The 22,500-nt window shown below is 49.6% G+C and overlaps 1 protein-coding gene across 1 annotated transcript in view; it reads right to left on the bottom strand.

The window, feature by feature from the left end:
• The window catches only part of myo9aa (myosin IXAa), a gene marked incomplete at both ends in the record, with an annotated part of 86,736 nt that overhangs the window by 12,193 nt on the left and 52,043 nt on the right, over positions 1-22,500 (bottom strand). The window contains 19 exons of the mRNA XM_080531886.1: positions 73-306; positions 696-795; positions 1,085-2,122; positions 2,237-2,865; positions 3,019-3,049; positions 4,034-4,338; positions 5,579-5,728; positions 6,690-6,812; positions 8,977-9,087; positions 9,604-9,684; positions 11,030-11,152; positions 11,252-11,291; positions 11,546-11,689; positions 14,199-14,274; positions 15,226-15,273; positions 16,748-16,867; positions 18,318-18,513; positions 20,832-20,973; positions 22,361-22,482. Of these exons, the coding sequence (XP_080388012.1) occupies positions 73-306; positions 696-795; positions 1,085-2,122; positions 2,237-2,865; positions 3,019-3,049; positions 4,034-4,338; positions 5,579-5,728; positions 6,690-6,812; positions 8,977-9,087; positions 9,604-9,684; positions 11,030-11,152; positions 11,252-11,291; positions 11,546-11,689; positions 14,199-14,274; positions 15,226-15,273; positions 16,748-16,867; positions 18,318-18,513; positions 20,832-20,973; positions 22,361-22,482 (3,813 nt within the window). The remainder of the gene's footprint in view (positions 1-72; positions 307-695; positions 796-1,084; positions 2,123-2,236; positions 2,866-3,018; positions 3,050-4,033; positions 4,339-5,578; positions 5,729-6,689; positions 6,813-8,976; positions 9,088-9,603; positions 9,685-11,029; positions 11,153-11,251; positions 11,292-11,545; positions 11,690-14,198; positions 14,275-15,225; positions 15,274-16,747; positions 16,868-18,317; positions 18,514-20,831; positions 20,974-22,360; positions 22,483-22,500) is intronic.

Raw genomic sequence — 22,500 nt, 5'->3', positions numbered from 1 at the left:
AGAGAGGGCCGTGGCTGACATGGGTCAGTAGGGCTTCTGGGCTTTTTGGGCCTATTTGGGTTCTATCATTACCATTTCGGAGTCACTGAAACAGGGTTCTCTCAAACCCCCCTCGGCAGAGTCTTGTCTGGGGAGGGGGAGGGGGAGGGGGTAACGGGGAGGGGAGGAGGAGGAGGAGAGGGGGGTGTCGCCATCGTATTCGTCATCCTCCGACTCGGCCCCTTGCGAGAGGTTGGGGGCGCGGGTGAGAAAGTCGGAGCGTGTCCGCGCCATGCGGGCTTTCTTTTTGTGGGCCACCCTGCCAACCTGGGTTGACCAGAAACGTACAACAACACAGGTGAACAAACACCGCTTCCTTTGAACGCAGCTTCTTCCTCCTTTTTAAAAGCTGTGGCGGACATGACCGCTCTGGGTTATAGTCCTGTGATCAGTCTTTCTGTGTGTTAACGTCCGTTCTGTCCTTCTAAGAATATGTTTACACATTTAAATACTGACTGAGATACCAACATCGACACAGACACCACACGTATTTCTTTCTTTATCTATGTCACTCCACCTTTTAAACATGCAAACAAGCTAAAACACACAAACGTTAACAAACGAAAACAAGTTTAAACACACACACGTACACACACTTTAACATTGAGCACCAATAAACCATGTTGTCTCCTAGCAGTGTTTTGTCATTCACTCACCTCCCGTCCTTTCAGTCCTTTAGAGGGCTTGGAGCTTGAAGACAGTCCCTCTTTTGGGACTGCTACAGGCTTCTCCTGACTGACAACATCCTTGTCGAACCTGAAACACATTCACATGGATTTGGATAAATTAAGTTATTACATTTTCTAATGGAATTCAATGGGCCTAAAACAACATATATTTGTTCTATGAGGCTTTGTTTAGTGGATATGTTAACGTTTAACTGTTAACGTTTGAAGTAAATTCCTCAGACAAACTGCGGAAATACTACCGACCGACTGTGTGTAACAGTAATCCTCAATGTCCTCCTCGATGCTAAGAGGGAAAATTAATCACTACCTATTAATTAATCACATTAATCACCTCGCCGCCGCTGAATTCAACTCACTTTGAAAATGACACCCTGTCCTTGGGCGAGAAGAAGATCTTCCCTGACCTGTCCGTCATGCTGACGCTGGTGCCCTGATTGGTTGGGGCCTTCTTGGGGGGGACCCTCCCTCTGGCTCCTCCTCCTCCTTCTCTGCCCTCCAGGGTGAGTTTGGGTGCCCAGCCGTCCGCCCCGGGCCTTCCCTCCCTGGGCCTCTCTCTGTGGGCGGAGGGGGGAGGGGGAGGGAGCCAGGCCTGGGGAGGGGGGCCACTCTGGAGGTCCACCTCCGGAGGAGGTGAGAGCTTTGGTGGGACTTTGGACTCGGACATGGTCCTGGTGGCTGAGGAAAGAGCCGGGGCTCTCTCGATGAGCAGTGAGCAAGGTCTGGGGGGCCTAGCGCCGGAAACAGGGGCGGTTCCATCCCCGCCTGGGGGGCCCCCCACGCCGCCACCCCCTCCTCCTCCCTGCCTGCTCTGCTGTATCCTGTGCAGGGCTTCTCCCCGGTGCTTCTCGAACATGTCCCTCTCGTACTGGGCGAAGTGGCGCCGGTGCTTCTCCAGCTCCTCCTTCTGCTGGCGGATCTGCTCCATCATCTCCCTCTCGTTCTGCTGCTGCAGGTGGCGCTGCCTCTCCTCCTTCTCCTCGTTCAGTCGTTCCAGCTTCTCCAGGACCGCCTGGCTGGCTCGCTCCGGGGCCGCCGCGGGGGGGACGGACGCGGGGGGAAGGAGGGCGAGGTCTCGGGGCGGCGGGGCGGGGCTGCTCGGCCGTGGCCGCGGAAGAGGCGAAGAAGGGGAGGTCTGAGCGGAGCCGTCCCGGACCTCCACCGGGGGGTGGAGGAGTCCGCCGAGGTCCTCCTCGCCCAGGGGGGTCTCCTTCTGCATGCTGATGACCACCACCACCGGTCGCCGCGACGACTCCCGCCTCTCCTTAGGCGCCGTCCCTGACGTGGCCTGGCTTTTCGTCGTCGTCGTCAGAGGAGGAGTAGGGGGGACGTCGGACACTACCGCCACTACCCCGGGTGGGACGTGGTCATGGTCGTGGTCGTGGTCGTGCTTGGGGCTGGAGGAGAAGACCTCCCAGGGCATCGGCTCCTCCAGGTCCAGGGCGACGGAGGAGGAGGGCGGGGGGGACGCGGTGGAGGGCGGGGGGGACGCGGCGGAGGGTGGGGGGGACGCAGGGGTGTCCTCCTCCGTGTCCGCCGTGCCGGCCCTCTCTCTTGGGGGCGGGGGCTCGTCCTCCAGGCTGATCAGCTCGAAGCTGCCCTTGGAGCTCTGGCTGTCGGGGGTGCCCTGGGGGGAGCGGAGGGGAGGGGTGGCAGGGGGGGCCACCAGCTCGGCCGACCAGCGCCGACTCTCCTCGGACGGGGAGGAGGCCCCTCCGGCGCCGGTGGCGCGGACCTTCAGGAGCTCCAGGCTGAACTTGGCCTGCTCCAGCTCCCTCATACGCCGGCTCTCCCTCTTGGCCCTGGTGGTCCGCTGGCCCGGCTCGTCCAGGGTCCTGGTCCGCTCCCTCACCACCACCTTGGCCGCGGCGGTCGTCGTCGAGGCCGGCGGTTCGGAATGAGCTCTGACGGAACTCTCCGGCGGCCTCGAGTCTCTTCCTGATTCCTCTCCTTCCTGGATCGTCCCCTCCTGGCCTTCGCTCAGCCTCTGCAGGCTCCTCTCTCGCTCCTCGTAGGAGCGGTCCTCCCAGGTGCTCAGGTCCAGGCCCATGATCCTCACCGGCTGCTCTTCTTCTTGCGAGAGGCTTGTCGCTTGTCCGTTCTGTTCCTGCTGCTGCTGCTGCTTCTGTTCCTGTTGCTCCTGTTCCTGTTTCTGCTGTTCCCGTTGCTCCTCCTGTAGCTGTTCCTGTTGTCTCTGCTGTTCCTGTTGTCTCTGCTGTTCCTGTTGTCTCTGCTGTTCCTCTTGTCTCTGCTGTTCCTCTTGTCTCTGCTGTTCCTGTTGCCTCTCGGTTGCCTTCAGTCTCTCTTCCTTCAGTAACCTGAAACTGTCAGTCAAAGAGGTATGCTTACAACCGAGCCTAAAGATAATATAATCACTTCCTGGAGTATTACTTCCATGATGTCACTTCTAGTCATTTTAAAACATACACAAAACAGCCTCTACAATACTTTACTGGGGTAAAAAGACTTCATCTTGAATTTATCAACTAAAGTGGCAGAACCAAAGAAATAACTCTCTCCTGCAGCTCAGCTGACTGTAGCCACTTTGTGTTGGCTGTTTATATAATTACATTATCTAAACAGGAGACTTTTCAGTTGGCACGCTATGAATAAGATCACGTCACCACGGGGCATGGAGAGGGATTGGCATTAGAATTACGACCAAAAACAGAGCATGAACTGTGCAGCAATCTCTCCTTAATCTTGTTTCAAGACCCACTTGAGCAGAAATTATGGTGACACTGAACTTCTTGTGGTGTTCTGTGGGCAACGCAGCACTCGGTAATTCTTTTAAAAGTTTCTCCTCAGGCAAGCATAAGTAAAATCACAAACAGCTTTCGCTACAGCACATATTATAGTACAGCACATGCAATAAAGCATTTGCTCGCTTCCAGCCACTATCGAGTAAAACAGAATAGTTCTTTATTTAGTTCGACCGTCACAACTGAACTCATGTGATTCCCGTGGGGTCTGCTGATGTTGTATGTGGTGTGTTTAGGTGTGTTTTACCTGTGTCTGCTGATGTTGTATGTGGTGTGTTTAGGTATGTTTTACCTGTGTCTGATGATGTTTTATGTGGTGTGTTTAGGTATGTTTTACCTGTGTCTGATGATGTTTTAAGTGGTGTGTTTAGGTATGTTTTATATAGTGTTTAGGTATGTTTTACCTGTGTCTAGTGATGTTGTATGTGGTGTGTTTAGGTATGTTTTACCTGGTGTGTTTAGGTGTGTTTTACCTGGTGTGTTTAGGTGTGTGTTACCTGGTGTGTTTAGGTGTGTGTTACCTGGTGTGTTTAGGTGTGTGTTTACCTGTGTCTGGCCAGGTAGCCTCTGCCTGCTGCCTGCAGCTGGACCACAGCGCCCTGCAGCCGGAGGTCGGCCTCTCTGGCCCGGTGGCGGCGCCAGGCCGTCTGGATGACGAGCGCCGCTCCGCCCCGGCGATGCAGCCACAGCCTCCACTCCCTCTGGAGCACCAGGGCGGCCTCCCGGCACAGAGCGAACCTCTGACGCTCCCTGTACCCCCGCCAGGCGGTCTGGAGGCACACGGCTGCCCCCTCCTGGACGCTGGGGTCATACTCCTCCTCTTGTTCTGACTGGTAGGCACGCCACCATTGCTGTGAAGGAGAGGTGGAGATGTGGATGAGATGTTGTACGAATCAGTGCTATGGACATTATTGTTCTTACAAGAATAAGGTGTAGTCTCATATGCAAGACACCTTTGTTCAAAAAGGACTGACCTTAAACCGTTTGGAGATTTCAAAGCAATACTTTTTCCAACCCTCTCAGACACCAGAACCACCGATCTAGCTACCTCATAGCATTGCATTGATTGTAAATGGTATGATACATTAGCCTAATATAGCCAGAATAGCAAGATATAATTTAGCTTTTCTTTGATACCATCCCTTTTATCCTGCACACGCGGGAACATTTCAACAACCTATTTGTCTTGATTTACGATTAAGAACTTCTCTCCACTAATTTGAAGACTTAAGTTACCTTTCATCTATAATTACTCTCAGAAACATTATCCAGTTTTTGATTCTAGTTCTTACGTCTCTCGTCTTTTAAATTGGACGCATTAGCTTTTCTTCAGCCAGGCATAGATAGACACTTGTTACCGCAGTCTGTTTCCAAAGCACCAATTAGGTGGTCAAATAAAAACATATCAACTACGAGGTCTTCTCCCAGCAGGGAGGAAAGCAGCACTCAACACAGAGGTTTCCCAGTGATAGATCTTAGATCTTATTCAAAGTTGTCAAAACATTCTGGGACACAGAGGAGTGTAGTGTACGACAGTACAAACCCTCACTCGCAAGCTCTCCTCTTTAAAAACAACAGAAACACGAAAAATTACACAACCGCTTTTCAAAACAAAACCTCCTAAATCCTCAGACTAACCAGCGTTCTGTTCCGTTCCAGCCCAGCACTAACACACACGATTCACAACAAACGAAACGACACACACCCAGTGGTGCTCTAGGACCAGGGTTGGGGGGGTCACTGCTACTGCTGTTCCCCGGGAATGATGCGATGATGGCGTAAGAAAGGGACGGGGTAATGGCATTTGCATGAAACGTGACACCTTCTAATTGAATACCCATTCAGAATATATTACCAGTCACATGTGTATTGAAACACCTCTGGACTTCTTATTTCTTCTTATTTTCTCCCTTTTTTCCCTTTCCTTTTCACTTTTTTACCCATCTGTTTAGGGGTTATGCTATGTTTCTTTATGCTTTGTTTTACGGTTTAAGATGTAGATATGAAGATCTGTCCATGTCTATGCTGAAACCCAATAAACACTCAAGTGATAAAAAAGAAAAAAAAGAAAAGAAAGGGACGGCGGCGTACCTGGATCTGCGTGGCGGCGTGTCTCATGGTCAGGAAGTACTTCCTCTCCAGCAGGGCTCTGAAGCGGCGCTGCAAGGTGACGATGCGCCTCAGGACCTCGCGGTGGAGTAAGGCCTGCAGACGCTGCCGCTCCGCCTCCTGGAGGAACACCTGAGAGGGGAGGGGCGGAGGAGAGACGTCACACACACACACACACAGAGGCAAGCACACACACACACACACACGCACAGAGGCGCGCACGCACAGATACACAGACATGTATGCACACGCACACACACACACACACACGCACACACACACAGAGGCGCGCGCACAGACACAGACACACGCACACACACACACACACACACACAACACACACACACACACACACACACACACACACACACGCCTCAGACACTCCAGGCCAGATGATCACAGCAGGGGGCAGAGGAATGTCAGGTATGACGGGCCCCTAATTATAGAGACACCATCCCAAAGGAATGGCATTGTGACTGGACCCCTCTATCAATGTGTGTGTGTGTGTGTGGGGGTGTGTGTGTGTGTGTGTGTGTAATGTCCATGGGGACCCCTGGTTTTATTACATCCTGTTTCATCATCAGAAAAAAATATCTAGGTAATCTAGGGTAATACAGGGTAATCACCGCTCACTATGTCTCCCCCTTATCCTGTTTCTATATTTAGCCAACGGCAATAACCTGGAACAGAGCTGATGGTTTATATTGTCCCATAAACTCATATGAGGGCCGCTTATTTATGCACTGTGAGTCTACTCTGCTATTCTGGTTGGTATTCTGCTTTAAATGGGAAATGGACTGACTTATATAGTGCCTTATTCCAAAGCGCTTTACAATGGCCTCTCATTCACACACACATTCACACACCAATGGCGGCAAGCTACCACGCAAGGCGCCGGCCCGCTCATCGGGAGCAATTTTGAGGGTTAAGTGTCTTGCCCAAGGACACTTCGACATGTGGCCAGCCGGGGCTTGAACCGCCGATCTGCCAACCTTGCGATCATTAGACGCCGGCTCTACCTCCTGAGCCACAGCCGCCCCGATTTAATGACAAACAACACAGAGGTCTGAAGAGGAGAAAGGTGTGTTCGTACCATCGTCTTGCCCACTTGGTATCCATCGGGGGCGAGGTCCACCTGCCCCAGGTAGTCTCTGATGTCCTCCTGGGAGGCGCTGGTGTCCTCTGGGAGCAGCACGCGGAAGTGGCGGACAAAGTCCTGCCGAGAGGGAGGAAAGAAGGGGACAGAAAAAACACGAGTTAGACACGTAGGAGGACGTCAAAATCAATCAATCTCTCTGTCTCACTGTCTCTCTCTCTCCCTGTCTCCCTCTGTCTCCCTCTCTCTCTCTGTCTCCCTCTGTCTCCCTCTCTCTCTCTCTGTCTCCCTCTGTCTCCCTCTGTCACCCTCTCTCTCTCTGTCTCCCTCTGTCTCCCTCTCTCTCTCTCTGTCTCCCTCTGTCTCCCTCTCTCTCTCTCTGTCTCCCTCTGTCTCCCTCTCTCTCTCTCTGTCTCCCTCTGTCTCCCTCTCTCTGTCTCCCTCTGTCTCCCTCTCTCTCTCTCTGTCTCCCTCTCTCTCTCTCTGTTTCTCCCAGGTACTGAATCGGGTCTGTTAAAAAGGTCATTAATTGAGTCTTCTTCTTCTCCGCTCTCTCTCCGATTTCAGGCCCAAATCTCACTTTTCTCAGTCAGTGACTTGACCACGAGTGGCTGCTGTGGGGCTCAGAACTCCGAAGGAATCCAGCAGCAACCCTCCAGCATCGTCGCGTAGCTAAAGTTCACTTTTTAGGTCAACACCAGTGGGTGAGATGCTGCCAAGACACATGTAGCTTCCCCGGGACAGTCCACGCTGAGCGTTTTGCATGAGGGAGTAGGGGGCTAACATCATCTCATAAACATGCAGACCTCGACCCCCACTGAACTGAGTCCTGTTGTCCAGTCTGATCTTACCTCCCCCCCCCCCCCCCCACATACACCACTGGAGGGCCGCAGGGCTGGAGGGGGGGGGTGTTCTGACCGGGACACTATGCTGTGTTTATACAATTACCACCATGGGGCTCATAGTCTCATTCCAGACAATAGAGAAGCTGTGTTGTGCAGACCGATGTCAGCGTGCTCCAGACTCCTCATAAGGTGACACACGCTCCAGATATGTTTCATTATAGCTGGCCAGCCACTTAAATTGAAATATTGGGGGATTTTTCTGGTGCGTGAGGAGGACCCTGGATACTGAAACTAGTCTTTGAGTAAGTTAATGAAAGCACAACAGACACGTGGGCGTCTACTTCATGTTACCTCCAAGTCGGGAAAAAGTTACGGTTTTTCCCCAGTGACCTTATGTGACCCCCCCCCCCCCCCCCAACAGTGGTAACAAGATCGTTTCATAGATATTGGTAACTTGATTTGACCTGACAGGAAGAGTAACATATTTTAAAAGGTGACAATACGAATATCGAATTCAAGGAATTGTTATCTAGGGTTACAAACATGGCAATGAGTATCTGACACCACTTCAACTGTAAACAATGCATTGTTTCAACTATACAGTACCTAGTCAGCCAATCTAGTCATATTCAAATAACACAACGAGAATATATGCAGTCATAACGTCCACACAATGCCTTTAGAAGATTGTAGAATTTGCCATTTAGAAGACGCTTTTAATCCAAAGCGACTTACAATTACCAATTACAGGGACATTCCCCCTGGAGTAACAGAGGGCTAAGTGCCTTACTCAAGGGCACACTAGTGGCGGTGTTGTTACAGGCGGGATTTGAACTCACAACCTTCCAATCGCCAGTCCAACTCAATATCCACTAGACCACCACTACCATATGACATCATTCATACTGTAAAAAAAGCATCTCATAGTCACTCGGCTGCCACCTCACATCAAGTCAAAGTCCTTCCCAACACAAATAGATACAGCAGATGCCTTCGTTTTGTTGTTTTGAACAGAAAATCATCAAGTTGTGAATGATGATGATCTGGCCTCCTCAATCACACAAACACACAGAGTCAAAGTGGAAACAGTGATGCAGAGCTTTGGACTTTGGACTCTCTCTCTCGGGGGTTTACTGAGGAAATTGCATCAGGCCCTCGTCCACACCCTAGAACAGGAGGGAGATGTTAATGCGGCCCAGCTAATGAAGAACTGGAAACTGGTTGCTATGGCCTCGTTTTGTCTTTTTGGGTCCAACAGAACTTCCTGCCAGCGGAGCCACCGTGACTAACGTCTGATGAGGAGACAGTGAGGTGAAGATGCAGGATGAGGTAGGGGCGTGAGTAACTCCTGATCTAAATGAGAGACAGGCTGCTGCTGGAGGAGGATGTGTGTGTGTGTGTGTGTGTGTGTGTGTGTGTGAGAGTGAGTCTCCTCTTACCTGGAAGGTGTACTTGATGCTGTAGCCTGACTGACGGATGCGCACCGTCTCCAGCATGCCCGTGTAACGCAGCTGCCTCAGGACCAGGCCGTCGTTGAACCGCAGGGGGAGCTGAGAGAGAGAGAGGGGGGGGGGGGGGGCGAGAGAGAGACGGGGGGGGAGAGAGAGGGGGAGGAGATAGAGAGAGACAGAGAGAGGGGGGAGAGAGAGAGAGAGAGGGGGGGGGGGAGACAGAGAGAGAGAGACAGAGAGAGAGGGGGGGGAGACAGAGAGAGAGACAGAGAGAGAGGGAGAGAGAGAGGGAGAGGGAGAGGGAGAGAGAGAGAGAGGGAGAGGGAGAGGGAGGGAGGGAGAGAGAGAGAGGGAGGGAGTGAGACAGAGAGAGACAGAGAGAGAGAGAGAGACAGAGAGAGAGAGGGAGGGGGGAGACAGAGAGAGAGAGAGAGAGAGAGAGAGAGAGAGAGAGAGAGAGAGAGAGAGAGAGAGAGAGAGAGAGAGAGAGAGGTAGGTCTCGTTTTAAAACACTCAAGATAATGTCAATGTTTGGTCATGGCTCTATCTAATCCTGCTCCAACTGTCTTGTGGTTAAACTCTTTGAAAGTCCCGGCCTCTAACTCAGACACCCACCTTCTCAGCGTTGGAACGGATGCATTTGACAAAGTAGGGCTCTGACTGGTCGAGAGTCTCCATCAGCATGTTGAGAGAGGCCTAGAGCGGGACAGAGAAGTGGATGACATCAACATGCATATATCCAGCCATGCTAATAAAGTAATAAAAACCGCTTCATATCGACTTTGTTGCTGAACTGAATTGACTTGTTTGCAGACACTGTGGTTGAGTCTGGTGTGATTAACTGATTGTATATCTTTATAACCCTGTTCACCACACAATAAAAGACAATGTCTATGATAATAACAGCTAGCATGCGGTTAGCTCCTGTCAACAACTGTTGAAGGAAAGAGACGGATCCTCTTCCTCGGTGTGTGTGCATGCGTGTGTGTGTGTGTGTGTGTGTGTGTGTGTAATTCACACATGGAAACGTTAGTCTGTGGAACTGCGTGACTATGTGTGTGTCAGCATGTGTGGCCATTTCTGGTGGCCGTAGGAATTCACTTTCACCCCCTTCCACTGGGGAAGATTAAAGCAATCAGCCACACAACAGGATGTGGGAAGTGAAGTCATCCACACATTGTGCCCAGGCTTCCTGCCAGAGGCTTGTTGTGGGGGCGTTCACGTTCACGGTGCTTTAACCTCACCCTGGCAGGCAGGAGTCACGGCCGGGGGAAGACAGGCAGGAGAGAAAGACATAACATTTGGAGGGAAAGAGGGTGAAGAGAGGGTGATCTACAACTATGATAAAGGCCTTATTTAAAGACCAGTGGATGTCTTTCTGTTTCTTCTGCTTTGATGGTGTGCCAGGTCATATTTGCTCTCTTGTTGTGTTAACGGGGATGTCCATATTGGATAAGAATCAATATCGGAGCGTAGGAATGCTGTGTTCATTGCTTCCCACTGGCTGACACTGCGAGATGTTGTCGACTGAGCTTAAAATTCCTGATTTAGGATAAAAATAAATGTTTCCCTAACAGACTCAGAAATGTGCGTATTCTGGCCGAGAAGGGGAGGCGGTTACGTCCTATAAAAAGTTCCTTTTTTTAACACCCAGCCCAGACATGACGCAGATGACGGACATATTTTGTCTGGGGTGTAAAAACGACATCATACTGGGATCAGACAGACAGTGGGAGGCAGACAGACAGGCTGTGGGAAGACGGACAGACAAAAAAAGGGTTGGACAGGCAGCTGAGTACCCACAGCTGGACTCACCACCACACAATCTGAAACCAACACTGTTCGACACCCACATTTTCCATGTCATGTTTATTTGAATGTGATTCAGACCTGGGTCAACCACATGTAAAACAACAACAAAAAAAGAATAATACCGTCAACTGTTTTAGCTGTGTATCATTTAGTACGCCTGGTTTAACAAAAAGAGTGAAAAAAACACTGTATAGTATTTGACCCAAATCTAGTGTGTGTGACCTCTGACCTGGAACTGGGCGCTGATGCTGGGCGGTTTCTTCTTCTTGTGGAGGTGGAGGAGGGACTTGGTGATGCTCTCGTGCAGTGTTAGGTTACTGAGGTACTTGAGGGACTTGACATCCAACAGGTGCTGTGGCGACAACATCCAACGCACAGTCAGACACAGCCGTAACCCTGTAACTACGGGCTCAAACCACATCATTATACCATGGCAACAAGGTTCACTTACCTTTGGAAGACTGGGCTTCGATTTGTAGTTTTTATTCCTCCTGTAAACAAAAAGAAAAAGGGAAAAGTTTGTTTTGAATGACTTTTACAAGGACAACCGCATAACCACATAGACAGCTCTCTCCACCAGGCCTGAGGAGGGGGCAGATAGTGTAGCCTCCATACAAGGAGCGGCCTCTCTGTGGGTCTACTCTACTCCAACACGCTGCCAACCAGATGTCATCAACAGAAGTGTTGGATGAGCGGCGGCCGTGGCCGGCGGTGAGGAGGAGGAGGAGGAGGAGGAGGCGCTCACATGAGGATGCCGTGGGCTCTCTCCAGGAGCTTGCTGCTGGTGGAGTTGAAGAAGATCCCGTCCTCCTCCGCGCCCGAGCCGCCGGACGACGAGAGACGACTCTGTCGCCCCGCCCGCCCGTTCCAGCCCAGGCCTGGAGACTCCCTGGAGAGAAAACACACACACACGCACACACACACACACACACACACACACACACAACACACAGACACACACAAAAAACATGAGGTCAAATGGACCCAGAAGTTACAAAAAACATATTTTATTTCTTTAATTGCGACCAGCATCTGTGCAGTGTGCAGAGGCCGCATCATATGATGTATAGTAACCGTGGTAACCGTGGTTACCCCCAAACAGAGTCAACCTCAGACCTCAACATAAACCTGGGTCAGCTGACCGCCCCTGAACGCAAACAGTAGGTTTGTATCAACACAGTGGTCAGAACGGGCTTCAATCCAGCGACCGTTTAACACCAAAAACATTTTCACAGGACAGGGGGGAGGGGAGGGGGGAGGAGAGGAAGACAATCCTCTACTGTATTACTCTATGTCCTCCATGTCTACTTATGGTGTCGGGACAAGGGGAGGGGGAGAGCAGGGGGGCTATCCATCATGGATTCCACTGTGCAAGCCATCGCAGCAGGGCGGTCTGTTTTCACGCTCGGGCCCCTAAATTATAGGATCTCTACTGCTGTGTCGGGGGGGCCACACACAACGGCACGTTAAACTTGTTAGCCGTGTGGGAGCACATGTATGTGACAAGGGGCCTCCGCGGATGGGGTCTGACACGTGTCCGTGGAGAGTTGTCATGGGCAATAAAGACTACAGGCCAACAGGTGAGGAATTACAGGGTACGTGTTGATGTGTGTTTGGGAGCAGGCCAACTGTATGACCCAAACTGTTTTGTTTCTCTTTTTCGTTTCGATTTAAGAGCTTTCCCTGCTTAACGAGCAATTTCGTCCGTCAAGAATTCGGTACAGCACATCATTAGAATGGAGTTTTTTTTATGTTATGTTGGCAGCTAAAGTGGAATCAGAGAACAGGACGGACACCAAAGCATTTGGTTTGCTTCGGAAAAAGGCCATAAAAGTGTAACTGCAATGAGGTCTTGAAGTACTTCATTTTTACGACCAAACTTGGATTCCATGGATTTTTCAATATTTTATTTTTTGTGGTTAAATCGTTAAAAAAATAAAAAGAAAGAAACATGGCTAACATTTCATACATATTTGTGCTCTGTTTCGGTGCCGTTCACAGCCAAGAATAGTCTGGAACCCAGGTTGAAAATAGGCTCCAGGCATACATGGCTACCTCCCATCATTGGTCTTAAACAGGTTCTGTTTGGATTTCTCACCACAGAGGCCAGGAAGAGACCCAGAGGACCTATTTTGACCCAGTCTACGGTAAGTCATCAGGTCCAAAAAAGCATATATCTATATCATACAGAGCCACAGAGGAGCAGCATATTTACAATGACAACAGACCGCCCAATAGGTCCTGGCGATTTAAACTAAACCAACCCATAACTCTACTCTGTAGGGACTATAAATTATAGTACTACTACCATAACGCATAATGGGAAGGCGAGGAGGCTCCAGTGAAATAAATTAGATTTCCTCAGCGGTCTCACTTGAACGAAAGACGCCTAATGTAACACACAAGGACTCCATATTGGGTCAAAACGACGATGGAGATATCACATCTGAACCTGTGGAATGTTGTTTTCTGCCATAACAACTGCTGTACCGAGAAATATAGACAAATATGGAGAACATGTCACTTTGGGAGAGGTTCCTCTAATCCTGCGTGTGGTGAAAGGAAGTGCAGCTCGGTCCAGCGGTGTCTAGTTGTCTTCCTAGCCTCCCTCCGAGCCCCAGACAGTAGTGTATTGTCAACTGTACCGTCCCTCTGAGAGGAGCCCTGCAGTGACTGAATATTTATACATCAGTCCCAGGGTTGTCCTCGGTAACGCATGACTCTGACCTGACATCACACAGGAAACAGCTGCATGTGGGCTTTGGAAAGCTTGGAAAGTGTGAGTGTGTTTATGTGTGTGTGTGCGTGTGTGTGTGTGTGTGTGTGTGTGTGTGTGTCGGTGAGAGAGAGAGAGAGAGAGAGAGAAACAGTGGGAGTGTGTGTGTGTGTGTGTGTGTGTGTGTGGGGAGATGTCAAAGTGTGTGTGTGTGTGTGTGTGTGTGTGTGTGGGGGGAGATGTCAAAGTGTGTGTGTGTGTGTGTGTGTGTGTGTGTGTGTGTGTGTGTGTGTCAGTGAGAGAGAGAGAGAGAGAGAGAGAAACAGTGGGAGTGTGTGTGTGTGTGGGGGGGGGGGGGTTTGTCAAAGAGTGTGTGTGTGTGTGTGTGGGTTGCAAATCACATTAGCATGACTTTAACAGCCCTGGACAGCCCCTGATATAACAAAAGCAGTGTTGTGTGAATGGACCTCCGCCACTTGCTGTGGCCCAGGGGCAGTCATGTCATGGTACTGTATGAGATGACAGGTCGGTATGGGGAGAAGATATATATCCTGAATGCTTCAATTGGGGGGGAAAGGTAGGTGTTATTACAAGTCATTCAATCATAAACAGCACCGCTTCACGGGGTCAAAAGGACAAGCGCAGCCGCTAGACGGCAACATCCATCTCCCCAGGGTCTTACCGTGGTGATTTCTCATTGAGCGTGTTGCTGCCCTGGAGGTCAGACAGGGGTGTCCGCTGACTCTTCCTGGCCACACCTGAACATACACACACACGCACGCACACGCACACGCACACGCACACGCACACACACACGCACACGCACGCACAGGGAGGACACAAACACGTGAGAGGCACAAACCAGTTCCAACCCAGGTCAAACCCAGGTCAAACCAAGGACGTACCCAGGACAAAACCCAGACCAAAACCCAGACCAAACCAGAACCCCACCTAGAAAAAACCCATGGGATGGTTTACCGGACACCGATTAAGCCGACTTCTAGACTCTTCTTCAGTAAAAGGGTGATTTTGTTTCAGCGCTTAATTTGTGTCCAGGAAATGACCCCAAAAATGGCCGTACTGTTGTTATGAAGTGTTATTATGAGATCCCCAACTAAATGACAGGTTATTTCTTTAAACCGTATTACATGGTGGTTAAGAATGCGTTTCTCTACTGTTAGTGTGGGGGTGTGAGGTTTATTCCAGAAGTGTTATTCAGCTTTAGTTTGAGCTAATGATTTACAAGGGTTTTAGCTTAACGTATGGATTAAAGACACAGTTATTTGAAACATGCTTTTTTTGTGTGTGTTTTTGTGTTTTTCGTGATTCCAATTAATACACCATTCAGAGGAAGCATCGTTTTGAGTGAGTTTGGTATTATTATCAAGGAAGTGAGATATTATTCAAATCGAATAAATCTGGTTTCGTCAGGAAAAGCATTTTTCAATAACTGTTGATGGATGTGATTCTGGCAGCGACATGTATGAAGTTCTGTCAATCTGACAGTTGGCCAGAGAAAGTGATGTTATATCCATAATACCGACATTCCATCTAGAAGAAGTGTCAAAGCTACTGTCAATCACACACAGTCAGGATGACAGATGATCTAGGAAGGTATTAGATAACAAAAAAAACAAAAAATGTGACGAGAATGTGGTCTACCGACTAGCAGCTAGGTTGTGACTGTTACAATGCTTTATACGGTATACCGTTTTCGGTCTCGTCACTTTGCGCAACCTGTTCTGTTATGTCCGGTGCTGTTGAAGGGCAGAAGAAGATAAAAGAGCATAGTTGGGTACGATAAGCTTCAACACTAAAGTGGGGAAATAGAACCCGAACGATTCTGTTCAAATTTGATGTTACTAGTGTTTATGTGACGCCGGGGTAACTTATCATGTACATGAGGGAGAGATGAACTTCCACCCTCTATACCAGTGGTTCTCAAACCTCTCCTCGGGGACCCCCAGCCGCTCCACATTATTTGATCTGTTCCACCCCCAGCACACCTGATTAAACTAATCAAGCACAAAGCGATTATGATTTGCTGGTGGTGGAACAGATCGATTATGTGGGGCGGCTGGGGGTCCCCGAGGAGAGGTTTGAGAACCACTGCTCTATAGCCATTCCCTCCACCTGGATACCTTACCCCAGTCTTTTATTAGACCACCAGCCCCCCACACTGGCATATACTGGAGTAGTGTAGGCAAGTGGGTTGGGGGGGTCACCTGTATGGAGGTGGGTTGGGGTCAGGGGAGGCTGGTGGAGGTAGAAAATCGGACCTGTTACTGTTTCTCATTCCATTCTATGCGTCAAAATGAGCCCTTCCTTTCATTTCTACCTCTATCAGCCCCCTCTGGTTGGGGTGAGGGGGAGGGAGGTTGGCGGTAGAGGTGGGGTGCGGACCAGTACCGAGGATGACCACCAGGGGCAGACTGTAGCTCCAGGGCAGGATGAGAGGGCAGTGCCGCATGTGTCAACCGTGATGTCATTGAGATTGTGAGATGATGCTGTGATGGGAGACCCGAGTAGTGTTACAGAGCCATAACTCTCCCCGCCCCCCCCCCCCCAAGATCTTAGTGAGGTTATAACAGGTGTTATAACAAGTCAGTGAGTTATAAACAGGGGTTATAATGCTTGACCGATGCTTTAAGACCATGCAGTGTTGGGCTTGCCACATGAGGGTTAGTGAGAGGAGGAAGAGGAGGAGGAGGAGGAGGGGAGGGGGGGGCAACCTACTGATGACAACATGCAAGACTAATTTAATCAAGACACACAGGCGCATACAGAGATGGGGGGGGAGGGGGGGCGTAGAGGGAGTGGAGACCAACAAGCATCTAGACTAGAGGGAAAGTATGTCTTCTAATAATCACACAAACATTTAAGGCATCTAAACTAAAAATCTAAATGATTGGCGAGTATAGATGAAGAGGGACTAAGCAAGGATTGCTACGGAATATTCTATGCATCTAGATCATTATTGTGGGGAGTTGTTGTTGTTGTTGTAGTTGTTGCTTCAAAATGATCCAACACTGTCTACTGTGTCCTGGCCTGGTGGAAAGGGAGGAGAGGGAGAGACCCAGAGAGGAGAGGGAGGGCGTCGTGTTAAGAGCTGATCTGGGATCTGATACAGATGCTGTTGGTCTACCTCGTCCCTACGGTCCCCTCCCCCCCGGCACCGGTTTGCATGAGAGTTGGAGGGAAAAGAGGGGGTTTGTGGGATTGCAGCCTTACTGTACTTCTCCTCTTTGCACCTCTGCAGGATCTCTAAGCTCCTCTGATGCACAGGGTGATGCAGAAAACTAAAACTATCCACACTTTTCAAAACTGCACAGGGAGCAGCGCCATCATGCCCTTTGGGAAGCAAAACAAAAACAGGAGAGAAAAAAAGAAAAAAAGGAGAAACAAGAACAAGAACAAAAAAAGAGAGAGAGGGAGAGAGAGAGAGGGAGAGAGAGAAAAGACAGATTAGAGAGCGGAAGAAATCGAGAGCAGCAATCTACAAGAGAGAGATAACCTGCGAGACTTTGAGGGGAGAAAAAAAAGATATTCACATTCAAACAGTAAAATGGCAGAACTGCGGTGGTGGTGGTGGTGGTGGTGGTGGGCTGTTTCCAGGGTGCTTCTATGAGTGTCATGCCCCCCCCCCCCCCCCCCACGACACTGTTGCCATGACGTTACCTGTGATCAGTTGAGTTGTGACTAAGATTCTCATTTTAGTGTTGAGCACATTGCTGGACGAGTCTATCGAGAATTATTTTCCCAAATTGAATAAGGTGCTGTGTCTCTATAAAACATAGCAATTCAGTCATTTGAAACCCAGGCCCCCAGTGGGGGGGGGGGGTGACATTAGATCTCTTCTGTGGGTGACATTAGATCTGGTTACATTACATTTACATTTGACCATTTAACAACACACTGTTGTCCGAAGCGACTGACAATTAGAGATCACAGGGGAACAGTCTCCCTGGAGTAACTGAGGGCTTAAGTGCCTTAATTAACGACACACTAGTGGTGGTGTTCCCAGGTGGGGATTTGAACTCATAACCAATCTGATCACAAGTCCACTAGACTCACTATCCACTAGACCACCACTACCCCCACGGTTTCCAGCATTGCTAAGGATTGCTATGGAGGGAGGAAAGGCCTTCCAAAACACACTAAAACGTATCGTCGAGTAAGAAGAATGTGCAGTGAGAAAAGCGTAATGGCCTAAAATAGCTATGTAGGAGAAGGTACAGTGCATAGTACCATACAGGGCTGTAAGGCTGAATCCGCATAGCTAGAGTGTCAATGCATCTACAGTACATAGAGTGCAGAGAGAGGGCTGGGAGGGGCCCAGCCGGGCTGGGTGGCTATGAGGGAAGAAGAGAGTCAAGTAGTATACAGAGAGCCAAAGCTGAGAGAGCTACAGTAGCTACTACAACGCATGGCAGCACTACTAGCACTACACACACACACACACACAACAATATCCAAGAAGAGAGGGAGGAGGGCCCTGCTGGCACTACAGTCAACATAGTCAACACATTTTTACACACGCACACACACACACGCACACACACACGCGCACACACACACACACACACACACACACAAAGACACACATTCACACTCACACTCACACGCACTCGCACACGCATACACACACACACACAAAGACACACACACACACAAAGACACACATTCACTCGCACACGCACACGCACACGCACACGCATACACACACACAAAGACACACACACACACACAAAGACACACACACACAAAGACGCACACACACACACACACAGTGTGTACTTACCGGTCTTCCTCTGCGTGTGTCTCTTCCCGGCCTCCCTGAAGGCGACCATGGCTCTGAAGTAGGCCCGCAGCACGGCCCAGCGGAAGGTGGCGGGGGGGTCGATGCCCATCAGGCCGCAGATGAAGGCGTTCTTGCTGCTCTTCAGCAGGGCCACGATGTCAGGACGCATGTGGTCCGTGTTCTTCTCCCTGAAGTCCTGTGTGTGTGGGAGTGTGTGTGGGTGAGTGAGTGAGGGAGGGAGGGAGGGTGGGAGGGAGTGTGTGAGTGAGTGAGTGAGTGAGGGAGGGAGGGAGTGTGTGAGTGAGTGAGTGAGGGAGGGAGGGAGGGTGTGTGAGTGAGTGAGGGAGGGAGGGAGGGAGGGAGTGAGTGAGTGAGGGAGGGAGGGAGGGAGGGAGGGAGTGAGTGAGGGAGGGAGGGAGTGAGTGTGTGAGGGAGGGAGGGAGGGAGTGTGTGAGTGAGTGAGTGAGTGAGTGAGTGAGTGAGGGAGGGAGGGAGTGTGTGAGTGAGTGAGTGAGGAAGGGAGGGAGGGAGTGTGTGAGTGAGTGAGTGAGTGAATGAGGGAGGGAGGGAGGGAGTGTGTGAGGGAGTGTGGGTGAGGGAGGGAGGGAGTGAGTGAGAGTGAATGTGTGTGTGAGAGAGAGAGAGATAGATAGAGTGAACGTGAGAAAGAGAGAGAGAGAGAGAGAGAGAGAGAGAGAGAGAGAGAGAGAGAGAGAGAGAGATAGTGTGTGAGTGACAATAAGGATGGGTGTAAGACAACAACATTCAAGGCCCCTGATACAATGACACAACACTAGCAGCGGTGACCCAGGGGTGAGTGAACCCCACGCCTCAGGCAGAGGCTAAAATAAGGCTGGCTGTGAGTTGAGAGGGGAACTAATTCACCCCCCTGACCAGCGGACTCAACCCCGACCCAGACGTGATTCAATTACACTCTGTCACCGGGCCTCCGGATCTCTCATTTCCTCTATAGAGGAAGCTGGACGTTGGTATGCAGCAACACTCGGAACGGCGGTTGGGACTTTTCCAAATTTTTCCGCGTCCAACTCTGTGTCACTTTACTGAAGAAGCCACGTCAGAGCGTGGAACTGGACTTGGGTTGACCGGGGGATCGCAACACGGTTAATTGAAAATGTGTTCTTCTACCTTTTGAGACTCAGAATTAATATTTTTGAAAAATACTGGGGGAAAATTGAACATTTGTATGAAACGTGACACCTTCTAATTGAATACCCATTCAGAATATATTACCAGTCATATGTTTGTTGAAACACCTCTGGACTTCTTATTTCTTCTTATTTTCTCCCTTTTTTCTTGCTTTGTTTCTTTTCCTTTTAACTTTTTTAACCCATCTGTTTAGGGGGTTATGCTATGTTTCTTTACCCTTTATTTTACCATTTAAGACGTAGATATGATGTTCTGTCCACGTCTACACTGAAACCCAATAAACACTCAAGTGATAAAAAAAGAAAAGAAAAGGTGTTCTTCCCCGATTCAGTGTCCTGAAATCGACGTAGGCCTCAATCGCCACGCCAACGTGGTTCTAGACCCAACTGACACTGTTACTTTACTCTACCACGGGCAGACCGTGTTCCAAACACAACAAGAGTGATACTGTGGTAATGAAGAGGGTTGAGTGACTGAGAGAATATGAGCAGCGTGTTGTTGAAAGGAGGCGAGTGACAAGTGGGTAGAGACACTGCCCAGACCTGCACAGCGGGTGAGAGCCGCGTGTGTTCTGCCAGATCTTGATTTGACTACAGTAATATGATTACGCTGCTGGGAAGCCGGCCAACCAGAATGTACGATACAGGTATGTGGACGTTTTCACACCTCATTACCCTGCTTTACATGTACAGTACACCTACGGGTCTCCTGTTACACTCGCGGCCTGGGGGCGGGGCGGGGTGTGGGTGTGTGTGTGTGTGTGTGTGTGTGTGAGTGTGTGTGTGAGTCAATTGTCGATTGAGTCAACAAGAGGCCCAGTAACATTTTAGGAACACTTATAAGGTACTCATTTGGAGCTTAGAAGTGTTTATATATATATATATATATATATATATATACGGTATATATATAATATATATATATATTATATTATTAATAATAATAATCATAATAATCATTCGTTTTTTTGTAATTTAGCTGTTTTGGGGTGTTAATAGCCACGCATTAGATCTCTATTCAGTTATGAGTCATATTATGAGTCATGCAGTCTCTGGCCAGTTAGATTGGATAGATTGGATTTCAGCAACACTCCAGTCACTGGCTCACATCCGGAGATTCAATCAGCGGCCTTGTGGTTACTGGCTAGCCTCCCTAACCTCAAGGCCCAACCTTGCCCACGATAACAGTGTGGCGCGCTTGTGGGGATGTACTGAGGGGCAAACACTTAACACATGTAGAAAGCGCACTCTTAATATGCTACAAATGAGTGGGTTTCACTAAAATAAAGTGTTACCAAACTCTTTTGCCAACCGAAAAAAGGGACGGAATGTTCCGCTCGACACTGACCTTGACCCCATACTTGACCTTGCCCGCGTAGTGTCGAATGATGAAGGCGGGCTCCATGACGGCGGGGAATTCGATGTAGCTGTTGCCCTCGTGTTGGCGCTTGAACTTGTCCAGTAGAGTTTGGTTGGTGGCCTGGGGGAAACTGGGGATGGGGGGGGGGGGGAAGAGGAGGGCAGGAGGATGAGTGGCAGAACCATTTATTGTATTAAAATAATATCGGTTGAAACCTTAATGGACGAACACTCTCTCTAGAGAAAAATGTGGCTGACTAAATAACGTTCCCATTCCTCCGAGCCATTGGGAAGGATTTACAAATTAGCCTAAACACAACCGGAGACAACACAGAAACCCAAAGTATTTCCTCTTTGGAAGCTGGACACCCGACGCCAGCGCACGTACGAGTCATTACTTAGTCATAGGACTGTGGAGTACGGCCACTTAGGTTGACTGATTAGGGGAAACAGGCAGAAAGTGAGATTAGGAGGACACTGATCTAAGGCCAGTTTTTTTTAAGGCTTTATTCCTTTTAATGCTTCAGGTTAGGTAACCGTAGACGGTAAAGCCGATACTAGGGACATCCTCTGCCAAGAGCAGGACAGGACGGTGTCTGGCCAGAGTAGTCAAATAAACTGCTGTTTCCTCCAGCCTACAGCCACAGGGCCAGGCCGCTGCCAGACGCTTCAACAGAGAATCAACAGCTTACAGGAAGAGGAGAGGAGGACTGGGAGAGAGAGGGGGGCTGGAGAGAGAGGGGGGGAACCAGAGCTACGAAACACACACACAGCCAAGGACTCTGTGTGTCTCTGTCTCTCTCTCTCTCTCTCTCTCTCTCTCTCTCTCTACTGAGAGGAATTTGCGTGCCGGCGTGGAGGCAATTGAGCAGCGCGCCATTTTTGTATTTTTTTATTTAAGTATTTGAAAAAATATTCTCATTTCAGCCATGCATGTGGAATCATGATACCAGTCCATTTTTTGGACGGTCCCTGGAGTTTGTGTTGGAGAATGTTCAGTATGCCATTTTTATTTTTAATTTTTAAACACAACCGACATATATAACTGTCGTTTGTTTCTTCCAGCAGTCAAAACAAATGGAACTTCACGTTATTAAAAAAGAACTTCCTCAATGGTGAAAAGAGTCACACAATGGTGACAGATGAGACGATAACCACTGGTACTACCGCTACATAAAGACACACATTGTACACAACACACATAACAAAGTGGCATTGCACATGGTCATTGGTAGGGAGCGTTGCATCGTGGGTACAAGCGTTGCTTATCTGTCAGTCAGTCAGAGACAGGGTTGCCAGATGGGGCGGGTTTTTATTTTATTTTGCAAACATCATTGGCAACAGACATACAGTTTAGGGGGCAGATCTAGATGGGCACCTGCCCAAAAGTAATTAGCGGTTTTCTGACAATATAGGTTTTGGGCTGGTTTTTTGGTGGATTTAGCTGGTTTTTAGACTGTGGTTAGGCGGAAAATTGTCAATCCTAGTCAGAGAGCCGGCCGGTGCTGGGACACTCACTTGCACTCCTCGTCCAGTAGGTGGAGCAGTGCTGTGGGTTTCTTGCTGATGAGGTTGATGCAGCCTGTGTTGTCGATGTAGTCGATGTTGTGCCAGCTGATGCCCTCTGCCCTGTACTCCTCCTATGGGGGGAAACAATG

This window comes from Nansenia antarctica, assembly GCF_963989245.1.
Source record: "Nansenia antarctica genome assembly, chromosome: 5".
NCBI lineage: Eukaryota > Metazoa > Chordata > Actinopteri > Argentiniformes > Microstomatidae > Nansenia > Nansenia antarctica.
Note: the sequence above shows the minus strand (reverse complement) of the source record. Positions and strands in the feature narration are given on the sequence as shown.